The sequence below is a fragment of the Bufo gargarizans genome, chromosome 2 (genome assembly GCF_014858855.1).
Source record: "Bufo gargarizans isolate SCDJY-AF-19 chromosome 2, ASM1485885v1, whole genome shotgun sequence".
In the NCBI taxonomy this organism is placed as follows: Eukaryota; Metazoa; Chordata; class Amphibia; order Anura; family Bufonidae; genus Bufo; species Bufo gargarizans.
In genome coordinates, this window is record NC_058081.1 from 229,764,354 (window position 1) to 229,781,813 (window position 17,460).

General features: G+C 43.1%; 1 protein-coding gene across 1 annotated transcript in view; it reads right to left on the reverse strand.

Moving 5' to 3' along the window:
- Positions 1 to 17,460, reverse strand: part of BEND7 (BEN domain containing 7) — a 101,083-nt gene that overhangs the window by 40,843 nt on the left and 42,780 nt on the right. The window contains exons 4-5 of the mRNA XM_044280096.1: positions 2,051 to 2,350; positions 1,792 to 1,914 (exon numbers count right to left, since the gene is read on the reverse strand). Coding sequence (XP_044136031.1) covers positions 1,792 to 1,914; positions 2,051 to 2,350 — 423 coding nt within the window. The remainder of the gene's footprint in view (positions 1 to 1,791; positions 1,915 to 2,050; positions 2,351 to 17,460) is intronic.

Genomic DNA, 17,460 nt, shown 5'->3' on the forward strand with positions numbered 1-17,460 from the left:
ATTAAAGTATAGGAGGCAGCGGGTGTCGGCAGCGATATCACATAACCAGTAACAATAAGCCTCAATGACAGGGCGATCAGGTGTCACACCTGAGGGGTTAATTGCCACAGTTCAGTGGATCACATGCTCTGTTATTGAGGCCGGGTGCTGCCGGCACCTGCTACTTCCTATACTTGAATTAATGTGTTAATTACATTCATTGGTGGCACAGTGCGCCCCCCCAGTATAATAAATTATAGCTATTGGTGATGCAGTGCAACCTTCAACAACCCCCCCCCCCCCCCCGTATTAGTATCATTGGTTGCGCAGTGGCCACAACACACCCACTCCCCCCATTGTTATATTTATTGGTGGTAGTGGTCACAGGGTCCCCTCCCCTCCTCTTCATTGGTGGCAGTGGCAGTTCTGATCGGAGCCCCAGCAGTGTAATTGCGGGGCTCCGATCGGTTACTATGGCAGCCAGGCTGCTACTGAAGCCCTGGCTGCCATGGTAACATCCCTGATGCTGTGTGCACAGAGCAGCAGGGAGAGTGTGAAATGCTATTCACCCTAATAGTGCTCTAATAGGGTGAATAGGACAAGGATTCTAGCTCATAAAGAGGGGGAATAGTTAAAGGTAAAAAAACAAAAATACTAAAAGTTTAAATTGCCCCTTTCCCAATTTTACATATGAAATTTAAAAACAATAAAAAATAGACATACTACATATCGCCACCCCCGAAAAAGTCTGAACTATTAAAACATTTAAAAAAATATTTCCTATGTGGCGAACGCCGTAACATAAAAAAAATCAAAACCGCACGATTCACAATTTTTAGTCACCTTGTCCCCCAAAAAAATAGGATAGGACTGTTCTATTATGGGCTGGACGTTCCATAAGCTGGTCCACAAGTAGTTAACTCTGCCCCATGAACACTGATGAAAATAGCTTCATACACATAGTTGCTGTGGCAGTAATGTCAGTCTACAAAATGACTGCATTGTAAGAAAGGGTGCCTGGAGCTCCTGATAGCAGCGTAGATTTGGACAATTTAGCAGACTGTATGCAAATAGCAACTGCACTTAGGTGCCATTTTTGTCTTCACTACACCTATGTAATGCTTCTTCCTTCTCCTGATTCATTAGAAATGCGGATCCCATTTAAAGAGCAACTATTGACAATATTAAAAATGATTTTCCCAAATGATGTAGGAGTGTGATTTATCAATAACTAACAAAAGTATTAATAAGGCCTCATGCACGCGACCGTATCCGGTTTGCAGTCCGCAAATCGCGTATCCACAAAATAAGGATGTGGTCTGTGTGCCATCCACTTTTCTTTTTTGCAGACCCCTTGACTTTAATGGGTTGGTGGTCCACCTTTTGCAGACATATTCTACCTTTTTGTGGAACGGACATACGGATGTGGAAAGCACACGGATGATTCTTGTGCTTTCTGCAGCCATATGTCTGTTCCACAAAAATATAGAACATGTCCTATACTTGCCTGTAAAATGCGGACCACAGACCCATTGAAGTCAATAGATGTACAGAAAATGTGGATGCAACACGGACGGTATCCGTATTTTGTGGATCCACAATTTGCAGACAGAAAAATACATACTGTCGTGTGCATGAGACCTAAATGTCATATCATAGCAATCACATAACAGTTGATATTGGGTGTTTTTTTTTTTGTATCCACTTTGTCTAGCAGTTGATGACATAAAGCAATGAAGGGGTTGAAAAGATAAAAAGTTAATATGCAGTTTTGCAGGATTTCTAGTATGTAACTGGTATATAATACAGTACCTGCCTGTACTTGCATGAACTTCCTCATTGCTTTTAGCTCCTGAAGGATGGCCTGGAGAGTGGGTTGGCAGCTACATGTACAGCACTTTGCTTCTGACACTGAATTCACCATTCGTAACTCACCTGATGAATAAACAGAGTATTAAAACCACATACTTAATATTGTCCACTACACAGCTATGCAGCAAATGTACTCATTGCGATCAATGCAATTTGCTTGACCTGTCACTCTACATCTACAGATTTTCCCTAAACATACCATTAGTTCCTGGACTTTTCATCTGATTCTGCACAGTCTTAGATCGGGTCCCATACTGTCCTGAAAACTCGCTGGTTTGGATTGGCACATTGTTCCATGGAGGCTGTGTTGAGTGACTGGGATCAGCAGCAGCAGCACATGAAGTGCTCAGACTATCAGTCCAACTCATGTCCAGATCATGCACACCTTCCTTGAGTTTCTCGCCTTCCTTGCCAACACGCTGGTAAACCCGTCCAGTACTGTCATTTAACAGTCTCCTCATGCCAGTGATCTGCTTTTTAATCTCCATACCTTCATCTCCTGTGTACAAAGAAGAAAGAGTGATACCTGATGTCATAAGCAATAAAAATATATTCTATATAAGTAGTATTGTAGGGGCAGGTTTCCCATGAAATCCAAAATTCAATTGTAAGTATATATAAAGCTAGGATGCCACATAGAGGCTACGCCTGAAATTGTGGGTTAATGGAGGTATGACCTTAAAAATTGTGCAGCCACTGGCTAAAGAAACACATTACCTCAAGTGTAGAAGCAAGGTTTTGTCCAACTCTTCAAGCATTATGTATTGCTCCATCTCTTATATATATAAAAATGAGTTTCTGTCTGTCTAGATGTCTGTCTGTTCTTTATGCGCGACCAAACAACTGGACCGATCTTCACCAAATTTGGCATACATGTACATCAGGTGTCCGGGAAGGTTTTAGACCGGTCTCAGCTCTCTAGGACGTACCGTTCCTGAGATATTCCCAACAACTGACCTGCATTAACCAATACAAGCCTGCAAGTCTTTCTCCAAACTGCCATACGCACAGTTTTACTCCAGGTTTCCATAACAACCCAGCCATTTTTCTTCACTGCTGTAGGTCAGCTTTAGGCTAGGGCTATAGGACGACAATAAGTTGCACGACACATATGGCACAACTACACTGCTATATGCATCCATTTTGCAGTGCAACACCATAGCCTATAATTATAAAAATAGTTGAGACAAAATGTTGCACGACACATGTCGTCGTGTAGCCCTAGCACTAAAGGGGCAGAGCGCGGTGGAGGTCAATGTTAAAGGGACGGGCGCAGTGGAGGTCACTGTTATAGGGGCGGGTGCTGTGGAGGTCACTCTTAAAGTCACTGTTAAAGGGACGGGCGCTGTGAAGGTCACTGTTAAAGGGGCAGGCACTGTGGAGGTCACTGTTAAAGTGGCAGGGTGCTGGAGAGGTCACTGTTATGGGGGATACTGTCGTTATCTTTTAACGACACACACAAACATTAAATTAAATAGATAAAATATACCCGTGCAAAGCCGGGTCCTTCTGCTAGTAGCTTCTAAAATAAAGAGCGAAGCAACCTGGCAAATATACTTTATTAATAGGGGTCATCTCATGAAGACAACTTTGGCTTTCACAGCTGTTGTAAGCAGGGAAGCCACAGAGCAGTCCCTGCAGGGCCACTGTGTGGGCCATTGAAATAAATGTATTGGCCACACTGGGTCCACCAAAGCAGCTCTATGTCCTGGCACATAAGGTGCATTTTTGAGCAGCTAGACAACCCTTAGAAAGCTGTGTGTCACATCTTGTAGTTGTGTGGAACTCCCTTCCCTCTGCCATTTTTTCTATTATCTGCACGTTATCAAGAATAGGGTCAGAGGCAGTGAAATCATCTAGACTTTTTTTTAGATGCATGAATAAATATAAAATAATCATTGCAGAAGTGCACATATCCTTCATGCATCTCTGTTACATTTCCTTTACTGGGCCTTCTGTAGACATAGCTGCATGTGATACGTCCATTCTTTAAATATCTCTAGCATGGGCTAGATTGTGTCAAAAGCCATGATCTTAGTCTTGTCTTGAAACCAACTCTTGACCAAAATCAAAGGAGTGCTTAAGTGGACTGACATTTGACATATGTCTGCAGCTCCTGCTTAGGCCTGAAACCCATGTGTGCGGGGAAGGGCTGTTCAATGGGTGATAAACTGACAGGAGGATAACATATGATAACCCTCCTGTCCTTGTTTGGTTTTAGGTGACACCAAGGTTTTTGACCAAGGTATCACTGCCTTTATCTCAGTAATCATATTTGACCACTGTCAGTCACATACGGGGGACTGTTTTTTCTGTCCATGAAATAGAGCTTTTTGGAGTGGCCGGATTGTGGTGTCAAGTCACACAAAGCACTCCCTCCGCCACAAACATTAATAAGGTTTATACATGTTACATTATCCTCCTCTCTATACCGTATCTTTGGTGTAAAAATCCTCTGACCGCTTCACTAGCAATACATCTAACACACTATAAAAATTATAAATTGTATTTCTGAAAAAATGGGATTTTGATAACACATAAACTGATTGTGGGAAAGTTACAACGCATGGCATTCCTAGGCATATCCCTCGCACGCCATGCTGCAGAAACTCAAATCTATGCCGGTTGGTGGCTGGTAGACTTGAGCTATAGCGTACACCAGTTTTTGGCATACATGATAAGTTATCCTACAAGCTCCATCTAAGCTCGCTTCCTTTTCTTGCCACTTTTGTAAGCTCAAAAAGTCAAAATGTATGGTGCAAATATGACAAGTGCCATAATCTGCAACTTTCTAATGCCACAAAAGTCGTATTAAAGCAATGATAAATCTCCTATGTTTTTTTTTATCACATTTGTTTTTAGGAGCACAACCTCTTATTGATTTAGAAGTTGGCAGTAAATGTGAACACCTTTATCTTTATATTGTTTTTGTGTAAGCTTCTGCTTATTTTAAAGTTTTAGGCACAAAGGTAAAATATTCAGTGGAAGATTCTAAAAATTCTTTGTGTAACAAACTGGGTCTTTTCCCAAAGCGGTAAAAGTATGTGCACATAAATAACATGTAAAGTGAAAGATGTACACCAAATTTTAATAGAAGAGTTAGAAGAAAACCAAAAAGGGCCATATCCATCTGGGTCAACAGTCACTGAACGGGGATTACTCCTAGAGGTACTGGACTGATGGTCCACTGCAGTGAAGTCTAGATCCCCATATAGGAATACCAGGTACCACTTAAACAACGTCCCAAGCCAAATCCATTCAGTGGCACAGTGGATCCACACCCGCATTATGAGTCACTAAGTTTCATCTTTGCTGCATTTTTGTTTTATATAATGTCTTTTCTTTATGATTTTTAATGCCCATCACTACTTTCTTGCTTTAATAGTTTCAATGTTTTCTTTTTGTCATTAATCTTATCCCTTACAGATGGATATAGCCCTTTTTGGTTTTCTTCTAACTCTTCTATTCAAATATGGTCTACATCTTTCACAGGACCAATTTAAAGGGGGTTGTCCAGCTTTTAGATATTGATTACCTATCCTCCAGATAGGTCATCAATATTGACTAGTGGGAGTTAAACACTTGAAGCCCCCACTGATCAGCTGTTTGGGGCATCTGTATAGCAATTTTCACTTGGCCCCTTATCTCATGCCTGCTCAAGAACGTCAGCGCATGCACAGTACAGCATGTCTTTCATGCCCTACAGAGAAGAACCTGTACTGAGCATACGACTGATGCATGTCCTAGGTGTGAGATTACAGCCAGGCAAGAGCAACATACAGACTCCTAGCCATGTCTGTCAACAAGGGAATGGATGGATTAGTGTGAAGAGGGATGGAATTTGGAATAAAATGACTTCAAATATTACCCTCATGATAAACTCCTCCCAAGGTCTTCCTGAATTTTCCCTAATGTTTTTGTGCAGGACTTCTCTAGCAGTATTCTTCGTGTTGTGCTCTTTAGGTTATTACAATGTTACGATTTATCCTTTACATTACTCATTTCAGTAGCTGCAAATAAATGAGTGAAAAGTGATAGAACAACCTCTGCAATGATTTTGGATGGTTTGCATTCATTCACTAGATTCCAGGAAGTGAAGGTGACAAAACCTAATTGCTTTGGCTTCCAGGAATCGGGTAAATGCATCCTATGGCTGTTAGATGAGAATATGAAGGTCACTCTCACTTACTAACAATTAGTACAATTCTTTCTGTGACTGTAATTAGTATCTAGAGACACCGATGCATGGTACTAAGGAGACAGGCAGAGACATGGTCATTGGGCAACAGTTTGTGCAATATGGTAAAACAGGCAACAGATAAGGATGGGCAGCACAAGATCCATTTAGTTAACAGGCAGAGGTCAGGACATGTGAGGTCAGAACACAAAGTAACAGAATACCTTGCAGGAACTAGGAAAGCCAGGAATCTTATTGCTTAGGCACTTTCCCAAAAGGGAAGGTGCCATATATGCCCAAAGGAACACTGTCATAGACTAGAGACAGATTAGTTTGGGTATGCACTGGCCCTTTAAAAGCTGTGGAGAGCATGCATACTCTATGGAAGCACAAAAGCAAGTACAGAAGGAAAGAGGGGGGTGCGGCCATGAGAGGCATGGAGAGCGGAGAGGGTGACAACTATTTAGGCTGTGACCACCGGGAGAGGAAAGATGCCAGCAGATACAGACTGAAGAAAAAACTACCCTAAAAATGTTATACAAATACTTAAACAGTAAGAAATTTAAAACAAACGTACTGTCCCCTAGGTGGAAGAGGAACAGGAAAAAGCCAATTTAATAAATCACCACTATGGTGAAAATGATTATGAACAAATGATTGACTTGCTTAACTTATGATTTAAAGGAATAAAAGGGGTATTCTGGTCATAGAAAGTTATCCCCTATTACCTAGTGGGGGTTCTACTGCTGTGGCCCCCACAATCGCGAGAACGAGGGCAGTTGGTTGGAAAAGCACGCCGCCATTCCTTTCATTTCTATGGGAGCGATGAAGATAGCCAAGCGCTGTAATTGGCTATCTCCGGTGCTCCCATAGAAATGAATGGAGCAACAGTGAGCTTTTCTGATCTGCCACTTCGTCTACTTCAGGGGGTCTCTGCAGCGTACTGGGCCCCTGTTCTTGTGATCCCTGGGAGTCACAGCACTAGGACCCCCACCAGTCTGATAGTTATCCCCTATTCTGTGGATAGAGAATAACTTTTCACAACCGGAAAACCCTTTTAAACTCCACAAGTCACTCCATGTAGGTATAACTGTATATAATATGCTGACAAAAAGAGATGTTAAAAAGGATCAAAACAAAAATCTTTATGTAGTCACAGGGTTGTGGGGGTAAATAAATAAAACTAGACTTTGTTACTACCCTACAACACCGTTGTTCACGCAGGCTGGGCAGGTATTATCATCCTAGCCACAGGGTAAGAGTCACCATAAACCCTGGGCCAACCTATACCCCAACCAATCTAGACAACCAGTGGTGCAAGGTCTATCTCATTAACTGCTGGTCTGTAGCTGATACATAGAATATGCCCCACTGCTGTATCTAAGCAGACCGTCACACACGCTGCTGTTGAAGTAGCTGACAGGATGCAAAAATACTCAGACCTTATGAGATATTAATACAAACGCCCTATCTGATCTAGGGCTACATATCTAAGTACTGGTACAGCTCTACGCATTTCAAACGTCACGTGACCCGCATGGATCGACGCACTGTCAAAGAAGGGGGGAGGAGCCGTTTAGAAACAGCGCTCTATAGGAAAAAAGGCGGATATTAGAAGGTTAAGGGGAGGGGGGTTTGGACTGACAAGGGACAGTTGGACAATAAGACACATGGGCAATACTTGTAGTATGTAAATAATGACACAGCACATACTGTAAATATGAATCTATATATGTAACTAGAAGGAAAAAAAACTGATATGAATCCAGAGATTAGCCTTTGAAATGGTATAACATATACATCCTATCATAACCCCAGAGAGAACATGAGACATATCTCAATTGGAAGCCATAATTATGACCCAAGGTAACAGGAATGGCACTGAGTGCCAACCAGAAAGATGGCTACATCTCAAGCCTATCCATGATGGTAGGATGCTCAAAAGATTCAATGATCAAACTACAGGAAGCACAAATATGATATATGGTCATTGAGGCCATTAGGTCAGACAGTATTCAGCCGAAAAGTCTAGTCGTGGTGCTCGTAAAGGTTTTACCTCTTTTAATTGAACTACACGCAATGCAGCCAGAGCACTTGAAAGTACCCATTAGCTGGACCCTAAAGGGGTTAGTGGATTTAGCCATTGGGGTATATACAGGGAGTGCAGAATTATTAGGCAAATGAGTATTTTGACCACATCATCCTCTTTATGCATGTTGTCTTACACCAAGCTGTATAGGCTCAAAAGCCTACTACCAATTAAGCATATTAGGTGATGTGCATCTCTGTAATGAGAAGGGGTGTGGTCTAATGACATCAACACCCTATATCAGGTGTGCATAATTATTAGGCAACTTCCTTTCCTTTGGCAAAATGGGTCAAAAGAAGGACTTGACAGGCTCAGAAAAGTCAAAAATAGTGAGATATCTTGCAGAGGGATGCAGCACTCTTAAAATTGCAAAGCTTCTGAAGCGTGATCATCGAACAATCAAGCGTTTCATTCAAAATAGTCAACAGGGTCGCAAGAAGCGTGTGGAAAAACCAAGGCACAAAATAACTGCCCATGAACTGAGAAAAGTCAAGCGTGCAGCTGCCAAGATGCCACTTGCCACCAGTTTGGCCATATTTCAGAGCTGCAACATCACTGGAGTGCCCAAAAGCACAAGGTGTGCAATACTCAGAGACATGGCCAAGGTAAGAAAGGCTGAAAGACGACCACCACTGAACAAGACACACAAGCTGAAACGTCAAGACTGGGCCAAGAAATATCTCAAGACTGATTTTTCTAAGGTTTTATGGACTGATGAAATGAGAGTGAGTCTTGATGGGCCAGATGGATGGGCCCGTGGCTGGATTGGTAAAGGGCAGAGAGCTCCAGTCCGACTCAGACGCCAGAAAGGTGGAGGTGGAGTACTGGTTTGGGCTGGTATCATCAAAGATGAGCTTGTGGGGCCTTTTCGGGTTGAGGATGGAGTCAAGCTCAACTCCCAGTCCTACTGCCAGTTTCTGGAAGACACCTTCTTCAAGCAGTGGTACAGGAAGAAGTCTGCATCCTTCAAGAAAAACATGATTTTCATGCAGGACAATGCTCCATCACACGCGTCCAAGTACTCCACAGCGTGGCTGTCAAGAAAGGGTATAAAAGAAGAAAATCTAATGACATGGCCTCCTTGTTCACCTGATCTGAACCCCATTGAGAACCTGTGGTCCATGATCAAATGTGAGATTTACAAGGAGGGAAAACAGTACACCTCTCTGAACAGTGTCTGGGAGGCTGTGGTTGCTGCTGCACGCAATGTTGATGGTGAACAGATCAAAACACTGACAGAATCCATGGATGGCAGGCTTTTGAGTGTCCTTGCAAAGAAAGGTGGCTATATTGGTCACTGATTTGTTTTTGTTTTGTTTTTGAATGTCAGAAATGTATATTTGTGAATGTTGAGATGTTATATTGGTTTCACTGGTAAAAATAAATAATTGAAATGGGTATATATTTGTTTTTTGTTAAGTTGCCTAATAATTATGCACAGTAATAGTCACCTGCACACACAGATATCCCCTAAAATAGCTAAAACTAAAAACAAACTAAAAACTACTTCCAAAAATATTCAGCTTTGATATTAATGAGTTTTTTGGGTTCATTGAGAACATGGTTGTTGTTCAATAATAAAATTAATCCTCAAAAATACAACTTGCCTAATAATTCTGCACTCCCTGTAGACTGTGCACTAGTCTCTCACTGATGTTACGTCCTCTGCCTCTCCTAAAGGTAATTGAGGGATTGTCACCCACTAGGTAACCCACATCCGGGTCTGCTTTCAAAATGCCCCAGAATTGTGACAGAATTTGTCTGATGGGTTTCATGGGACTCATCAAAATCTTCTATAATGCGAATGTGGTCAGAAGTATCCGGCCGCAACCGGGGATTGAGTAGGGTTTTCCTGTTACTGCTCAAAGCCATGATGGTATGCCTGTCTCAAAGTGTTCTCTGGGTACCCCCGGTTTTTGAATCTTGATCTAAAGGTCACCAGCAGCCACCTGGAAATCCTGAATAGTAGAACAATTACGACGAATGCGTAAATATTTTCCTTTAAGGATCCCTTGTTTCAGGGCCCTTGGGTGACAACTACGCCAGTCCAACAAATTGTTGGTGGCCGTCTTTTTCCGAAAAAGGCGTGTGCCTATGTCACCATTTTGATCTTTGAAAATATTGAGATCCAAAAACGTGATGGTAGTGGGCTGTATCCCAGATGTAAAGTAAAGCCCCCAATCATTGATGTTGAGACATTGGACAAACTGGGCAAAGGTATCTTCATTGCCTTTCCAAAAAATCTGTATATCATCGATATACCTCACCCATAGGAGAATCGATGACACAAAATCTCCTATGGTCTCTCCAAACACAACTTCACATTTCCAACCACCCAGGTATAGATTTGCAAATGTTGGAGCACAAGGGCTTCCCATTGCAACACCTTTTACCTGGTGGTAAACCTTATTGTTAAACAGGAAGGAGTTGGGTTCAAGAATAAAACGTAACAATTTAAGGACAAAATCGTTATGACGCCCCAAATAAGTACCTCTTTCCTGTAGAAAACCCGAGACCACTTCACAAGCCCTATCATGGGGTATAGAGTTGTATAGGGCTTCCACGTCCAAACTTGCCAATAACACGTCATGCTCAACATGGAGGCCATCAACTCTTTTGATGACCTCCATGGAGTCGCGGACATAAGACGTGAGAGCAATGACGAACGGTCTCAAGATTACCACATAGGTACTTACTGGATGAGTGAGGCTATTAGTCCCTGAGACTATGGGTCTCCCTTTAAGGGGTACCAGGCCTTTGTGCACTTTGTGACCATAGAAGCATGCCATCTGTGGGAATGGTGGTAATAAAAAGCCCAATTCAGAACTACTAATCAGCCTATGTTGGAGGGCTTCTCTTAGAATGCAATTGAGCTCAGATCGATCGGATATTGATGGATCGTTGGGGAGGATATCATAACACTTTCTGTAATTCAGAATTCTGAGACACATCTTAGTGTATTGATCAATGTCTAGAATGACAATGTTACCTCCCTTATCTGAAGGTTTTATCACGATCGATTTATCATTTTGCAGACTGAGCAGGGCCTCCCACTCCGCACTAGTCAAATTATTGTACCCAAAGTCGTGTCCCTCTAAGGTGGCCAGTTGGTCTGTGACCACCCTGAGGAACACGTCCATAGGCATATGGTCACTAATTGGCGGGTTGATTGTCGACGGTGGTCTCAACTGGGTGAATGGGCCCTCACCGGGATCCCTATTACTTTCTTTCCAGAGCCCCACAAGGACTTGGACATCTTGTAAGTCCCCTAACTCAATCCCCAATTGTGTACATTGTCTCTTGTCGTGAGTAGCAAAAAAAAAAACAAAAAAAAACATTCCATTTCAGATTACGCACAAAAAGATTCAAATCCTTGACCCATTTAAATAGGTCAAATTTGTTAGTGGGTACAAAAGACATGCCTCTCTTTAGGACTTTAATGTCATCCATACTCAGTGGTCTATTGGAAATTTTTATAATTTGCATCTCATCATTGGAGATGGATTCCTGTGATGGTTGCTTAGGGATCATTTCCTGTCCCTGGAGGAGGTAATCGTATATAACCCAGAATTCTGCAGTAACTTAATACTCTGACTGACCTTTCTTTCTAATAAGTGGTTTTCTGGGATTTAGATATTGATGGCCTATCCATGAAATAGACCATGAATATCAGATTGGAGGGACTTGACTCCCAGCACTCCCATGATGACTCTGGGGGCTGTGGCGATGCATGCCCTTTATCATTTACCAGGTCCAGCTATGTACATTTTGTGTTGTCTGCGCTTAGCACTACAACTCTCTGCAGCTCTGTCTAATTCAAGTAAATGGGATTGAGCTGCAGTACTAGGCGCAGCCGTGAAAAAATGTATGAAGCTGGAGACTGAGAACTGCTCTTGCTGGGCCCAGTAATCTCGATTTGATGCATGCGCAGTATACCTTTTCTCTCTAGGGTGGAATGGGATGATCTACTGTGCATGTACAGAAAATTTCATGCAAGGTGCACATGCGAGTTTATGAGGTCAGGTGAGATCAGTTCCCAGAAGCCTGACACTGTCAATCACTGAGGGATGGGAGAAGCTTGATGAGAAGAGGAAGGAACAATGGTGCACCGAGGGAAAAGGGCCCACTCTTGGTGCCTTGAACAACTCATTTGCTTATGTGTTCAAACTACTTTTTCTGCTAATGGAAATAACGGTTTACCACTTGCGTTTCCATTTTCCTGTATTGAGTTCCGTCATAGGGTCTCAATACCAGAGAAAAACGCTTCCATTTTGTCCCCATTTATTGTCAATGGGGACAAAACTGAACTGAACAGAACTGAATGCACCAAAATGCATTCTATTCCATTTGGCTGCGTTCCCATACCGGAGAGCAAACCGCAGCATGCTGTGGTTTTTTTTCTGTCATTGGATGCAGAGCAAAACGTTTTTGCTGATCCATGACAGATCAGGCAAAAACGCAAGTATGAAAGTAGCCTAAGAAAGGTAACAATTTAAATTTAACACTACCACTATGCTAAGTTTAATGAGCAAAAGCAAGGTGAGAGACCCCCTTTAACATTAGCAATCAGTGCCAGGCAGAAGTGAGCTAGTTTTTGTTGAGCCTGAGCCAAGTCATCTACCACCCACTGATAATTTCAGAAGCCTTTATTCACATGTCCGTGAATCACAGACAGCGCTGTCCGTGGTCTCCACATGCCGATTGATTTTACAGTGTTAATTCACACATCTGTGATTTTCCACTGACCATGGGTAAGAGTAAAATCCAGAAACTATTTTGGTCTGAAATGTAAAGCAGAGATGCCCATTGAAGTCCATGGTTGGTCGTTTTCACAGACCCTTGGTAGGGCATGCTCTTGAAATTAATTTTCAGCCTAGCCACGTCTGGGGAAGACGTATGACACACAGAGAGAGCAACGGATATCTTCATGGAAGAACCACTGATCATCTTGCCACAGATGTCATCACAGACGTGTGAATAAGGCCTAAGGCCAGGTCCATACAGAACCCTTGTGGATGTCCATCACGCAGCTAGTGACACCCACATACTAAAGAAGCCATGCTAGCCATCCTGACAGAACACTGAAATATGGCCATACATGAGTAAGATGCGAATGTTTAATGCAATCAGACACAATAAGCCGAAGTTCTGACACAGTTCTTCCAACCAAAGTGATTTTCCTGTCTCAGAATGACAAAAATACCATTTATAATCTACAAACCAGGTGAACGAGATGTGCTGGCGTGGAGACTTATCGTCATTAAATGAGTCATATAACTATATCTTCAGCCATTTGTACAATTACAGTCACAGACATCATAGAACACATGAATACATAAGTATAATGAGCAAACATGGCAAATCATCGTCCAGTCAAGTCAGGGCCAAAAACACCTTCAATGACTAAACGTCTCCCTGGCAATAGTCATGTAGTCTATAAGTAAAGACTCTTTTTCAGTGGATGACTAGTGCAGTTATTATTTGATGCCAATGCCATTTAGCATTGTTAGATCTGCTATTAAGGGAGGGCAGCACTGACATGGCTGCAATGCGGCCGAAAACCACAGCAACATGTGACTACTGTGGCCCTCAAATTTATTGTTGAAGGGGTATTCCAGTTATGTTAAGTTATCCCTTTGGGTAATTGTGCCAAAAAACTAGTGTGCATGTTTGTATAACATTTATCAACTGTTTTACACACTCGCCCGACAAGGGGATGGGGCTTGGCACAAAGGGGGCCTGGTCTAAATGCACCAATATGCGCCAGGAATTTTGGAGTAAAATTATACCTACTTATACAGGTAGGTGGTGTAAACAGTTGGATAAATTTACAAAACTCCAAATTTATAAAGGTCTATGCGCTAGAATAGTAAATTTGTATAATATTGACTGTGAATCATACTATTAGACAGTGTAAGGCCTCATGCACACAGGGTCCGTAGGTCCGTGATCCGTGACCGTTTTTCGTCCGTGGGTCTCCCTTGATTTTTGGAGGATCCACGGACATGAAAAAAAAGTCGTTTTGGTGTCCGCCTGGCCGTGCGGAGCCAAACGGATCCGTCCTGAAATACAATGAAAGTCAATGGGGACGGATCCGTTTGACGTTAACACAATATGGTGCCATTTCAAACGGATCCGTCCCCATTGACTTTCAATGTAAAGTCTGGAGTTCTTTTATACCATTGGATTGGAGTTTTCTCCAATCCGAGGGTATATTTTAACTTGAAGCGTCCCCATCACCATCGTGAAACTCAGATCCGACAGTATATTCTAACACAGAGGCGTTAGAATATACTGAAAAACTGTGTACATGACTGCCCCCTGCTGCCTGGCAGGTGCTGCTCACTGGACACCAATGAGTTAACTACAGGGGAGGGAGGGGGGGCGGCCGCACTGGCCACCAATGAGTTAAAAACGGGGGGGGGGGGGGGTCTGCCCCCTGCTGCCTGGCAGCACCTGCCAGTCAGCAGGGGGCAGTCATGTACACAGTTTTTCAGTATATTCTAACCTGAAGCGTCCCCATCACCATGGGAACGCCTCTGTGTTAGAATATACTGTCGGATCTGAGTTTTCACGAAGTGAAAACTCAGCTATGAAAAAGCTTTTATGCAGACGGATCTTCGGATCAGTCTGTAAGAAAGTAACCTACGGCCACGGATCACGGACACGGATTCCAATCTTGTGTGCATCCGTGTTCTTTCACGGACCCATTGACTTGAATGGGTCCGTGAACCGTTGTCCGTCAAAAAAATAGGACAGGTCATATTTTTTTGAGGGACAGGATACACGGATCACGGTCTCAGCTGCAAAACGGTGCATTTTCCGATTTTTCCACGGACCCATTGAAAGTCAATGGGTCCGCGAAAAAAAAAGGAAAACGGCACAACGGCCACGGATGCACACAACGGTCGTGTGCATGAGGCCTAAGGTGCACCGCTATTAGTAAATCTGCCACAATGTCATGTAGGACTAGCTTATCTGAATGCAATCATACCTTTCACTTAGTGATCCATTGTTTTAGGCCTAGTTCCCACGAACATATGGCTTTTATAGTTTTTTGCAGTCTGTTTTTCACGGATCCGTTGTTCCGTTTTTGAGTTCCGTTGTGTTTCCGTTTCCTTTCCGTTTTTCCGTATGCCATGTACTGTATACAGTAATTACATAGAAAAAATTGGGCTGGGCATAAAATTTTCAATAGATGGTTCAGAAAAAACGGAACGGATACTGAAGACATACGGATGCATTTCCGTATGTGTTCTGTTTATTTTGCGGACCCATTGACTTGAATGGAGCCACGGAAAGTGATTTGCGGGCAATAATAGGACATGTTCTATCTTGGAACGGAAATACGGAAACGGAATGTATACGGAGTACATTCCGTTTTTTTTGCAGAAAAACAAAAAAATGGCCCGTACACTCGCAAAAAAAAAAAAAAGTTTGTGTGAACTAGGCCTTATTCTGGAGAGAAGTACTTGTACTAAATGAGCAGTTAAATGCACTGAGAGTGGGCGAAAAAAGAAAAAAACACTCCCTTGCTCCTCCAGCTTTCTCTGCCAGCCCCTCCCTTTCTATGAATGATAAGACTAGGTATCTTTCCTGGCCCTTGTCCCATGGAAATATTCTACAGTTTTCAAACCAGCACCTGGATCTGAATACTTTTGTAATTTCATATAATAAAAAATGTATTGTAGCCACTGAGTTATTCAATAAAATGTATTTGTATAGCGTCACCTGTTGTTTTTATTTATTTATTTATTTGTCCGGTGAGATGGCCGCACATGCTCAGTCTGAGCCTTCAGCTGTCTGCTGAGCTGTGATAGGGAGAGCTGAGACACACCTCCTGAGCTGTGATAGGGAGTGCTGAGACACGCCTCCTGAGCTGTGATAGGGAGTGATGAGACACGCCCCCTGAGCTGTGATAGGGAGAGCTGAGACACAGCCCCTGAGCTGTGATAGGGAGAGCTGAGACACAGCCCCTGAGCTGTGATAGGGAGAGCTGACACAGCCCCTGAGCTGTGATAGGGAGAGCTGAGACACGCCTCCTGAGCTGTGATAGGGAGAGCTGAGACACGCCTCCTGAGCTGTGATAGGGAGAGCTGAGACACGCCTCCTGAGCTGTGATAGGGAGAGCTGAGACACGCCTCTTGAGCTGTGATAGGGAGAGCTGAGACACAGCCCCTGAGCTGGACACGCCCCTTTGCTGCCAGCATGATATAAATCTAACAGAGCAATGTATGGGGATATCTCTGGATCCATGTGAGGTACAGGGCTGGTTCTAGCTTTGTTAGAAAGAGGTTGTCATGTACAATATGGTGTCTGATTTTCGGAAAAAGGAAGCTGCCTGTGTGCCTTCCGCAATTTGCGGAACGGAACAGGCGGCCCATCGTAGAAATGCCAATTCTTGTCCGCAAAATGGACAAGAATAGGACATGTTCTATTATTTTTTGCAGCGCTACGGAACGGAGCAACAGATGCGGACAGCACACGGAGTGCTGTCCGCATCTTTTGCGGCCCCAATGAAGTGAATGAGTCCGCATCCGAGCAGCAAAAACTGCGGCTCGGATGCAGAACAAAACAATGGTCGTGTGCATGAGGCCTAAGGCTACTTTCACACTAGCGTTTAAGTTTTCAGGTATTGAGATCCGTCATAAGGTCTCAATACTGGAAAAAAACGCTTCAGTTTTGTCCCCATTCATTGTCAATGGGGACAAAATGTAACTGAACAGAACGGAGGGCTCCAAAATGCATTCCATTCCATTTGGTTGTGTTCCCATACCGCAACATTAAGTATTTTGCTTTCTGTCCTGGGATGCGGAGCAAGACGGATCCGGCATTACCCCAATGCAAGTCAATGGGGACGGATCCGTTTTCTCTGCCACAATAGAAAACTGATCAGTTTCCCATTGACTTTCAATTGCGTTAATGACGGATCCGTCTTGGCTATATAAGACATAATACAACCAGATCTGTTCATAACGGATGCAGATGGTTGTATTATCAGTAACGGAACCATTTTTGCTGAACCCTGCCGGATACAGTAAAAACACTAGTGTGAAAGAAGCCGAATGCACACAGTGTTTGTGCACCACATTTAAATTATACAATGGAAGAAGCTCCTGGTGTGTACAGTAAAAATATTTATAGGCCCTAATTCGACTAATGGGGACAAAAGAGTGTCCTTTACGCCACCGCCGAGCCGGAATGTGTCAGAATGCAACCAGCTGTAAGGCAGCTATCCTATAAGTCAATGTTCAGCTCTTAAAATAAGCCTTGAGCCAGTACTCTCTGCTCTGCACTGATGAGGGGCAATCCCCCCGAAACAGCTGTCTGCAGATGAGGTGCT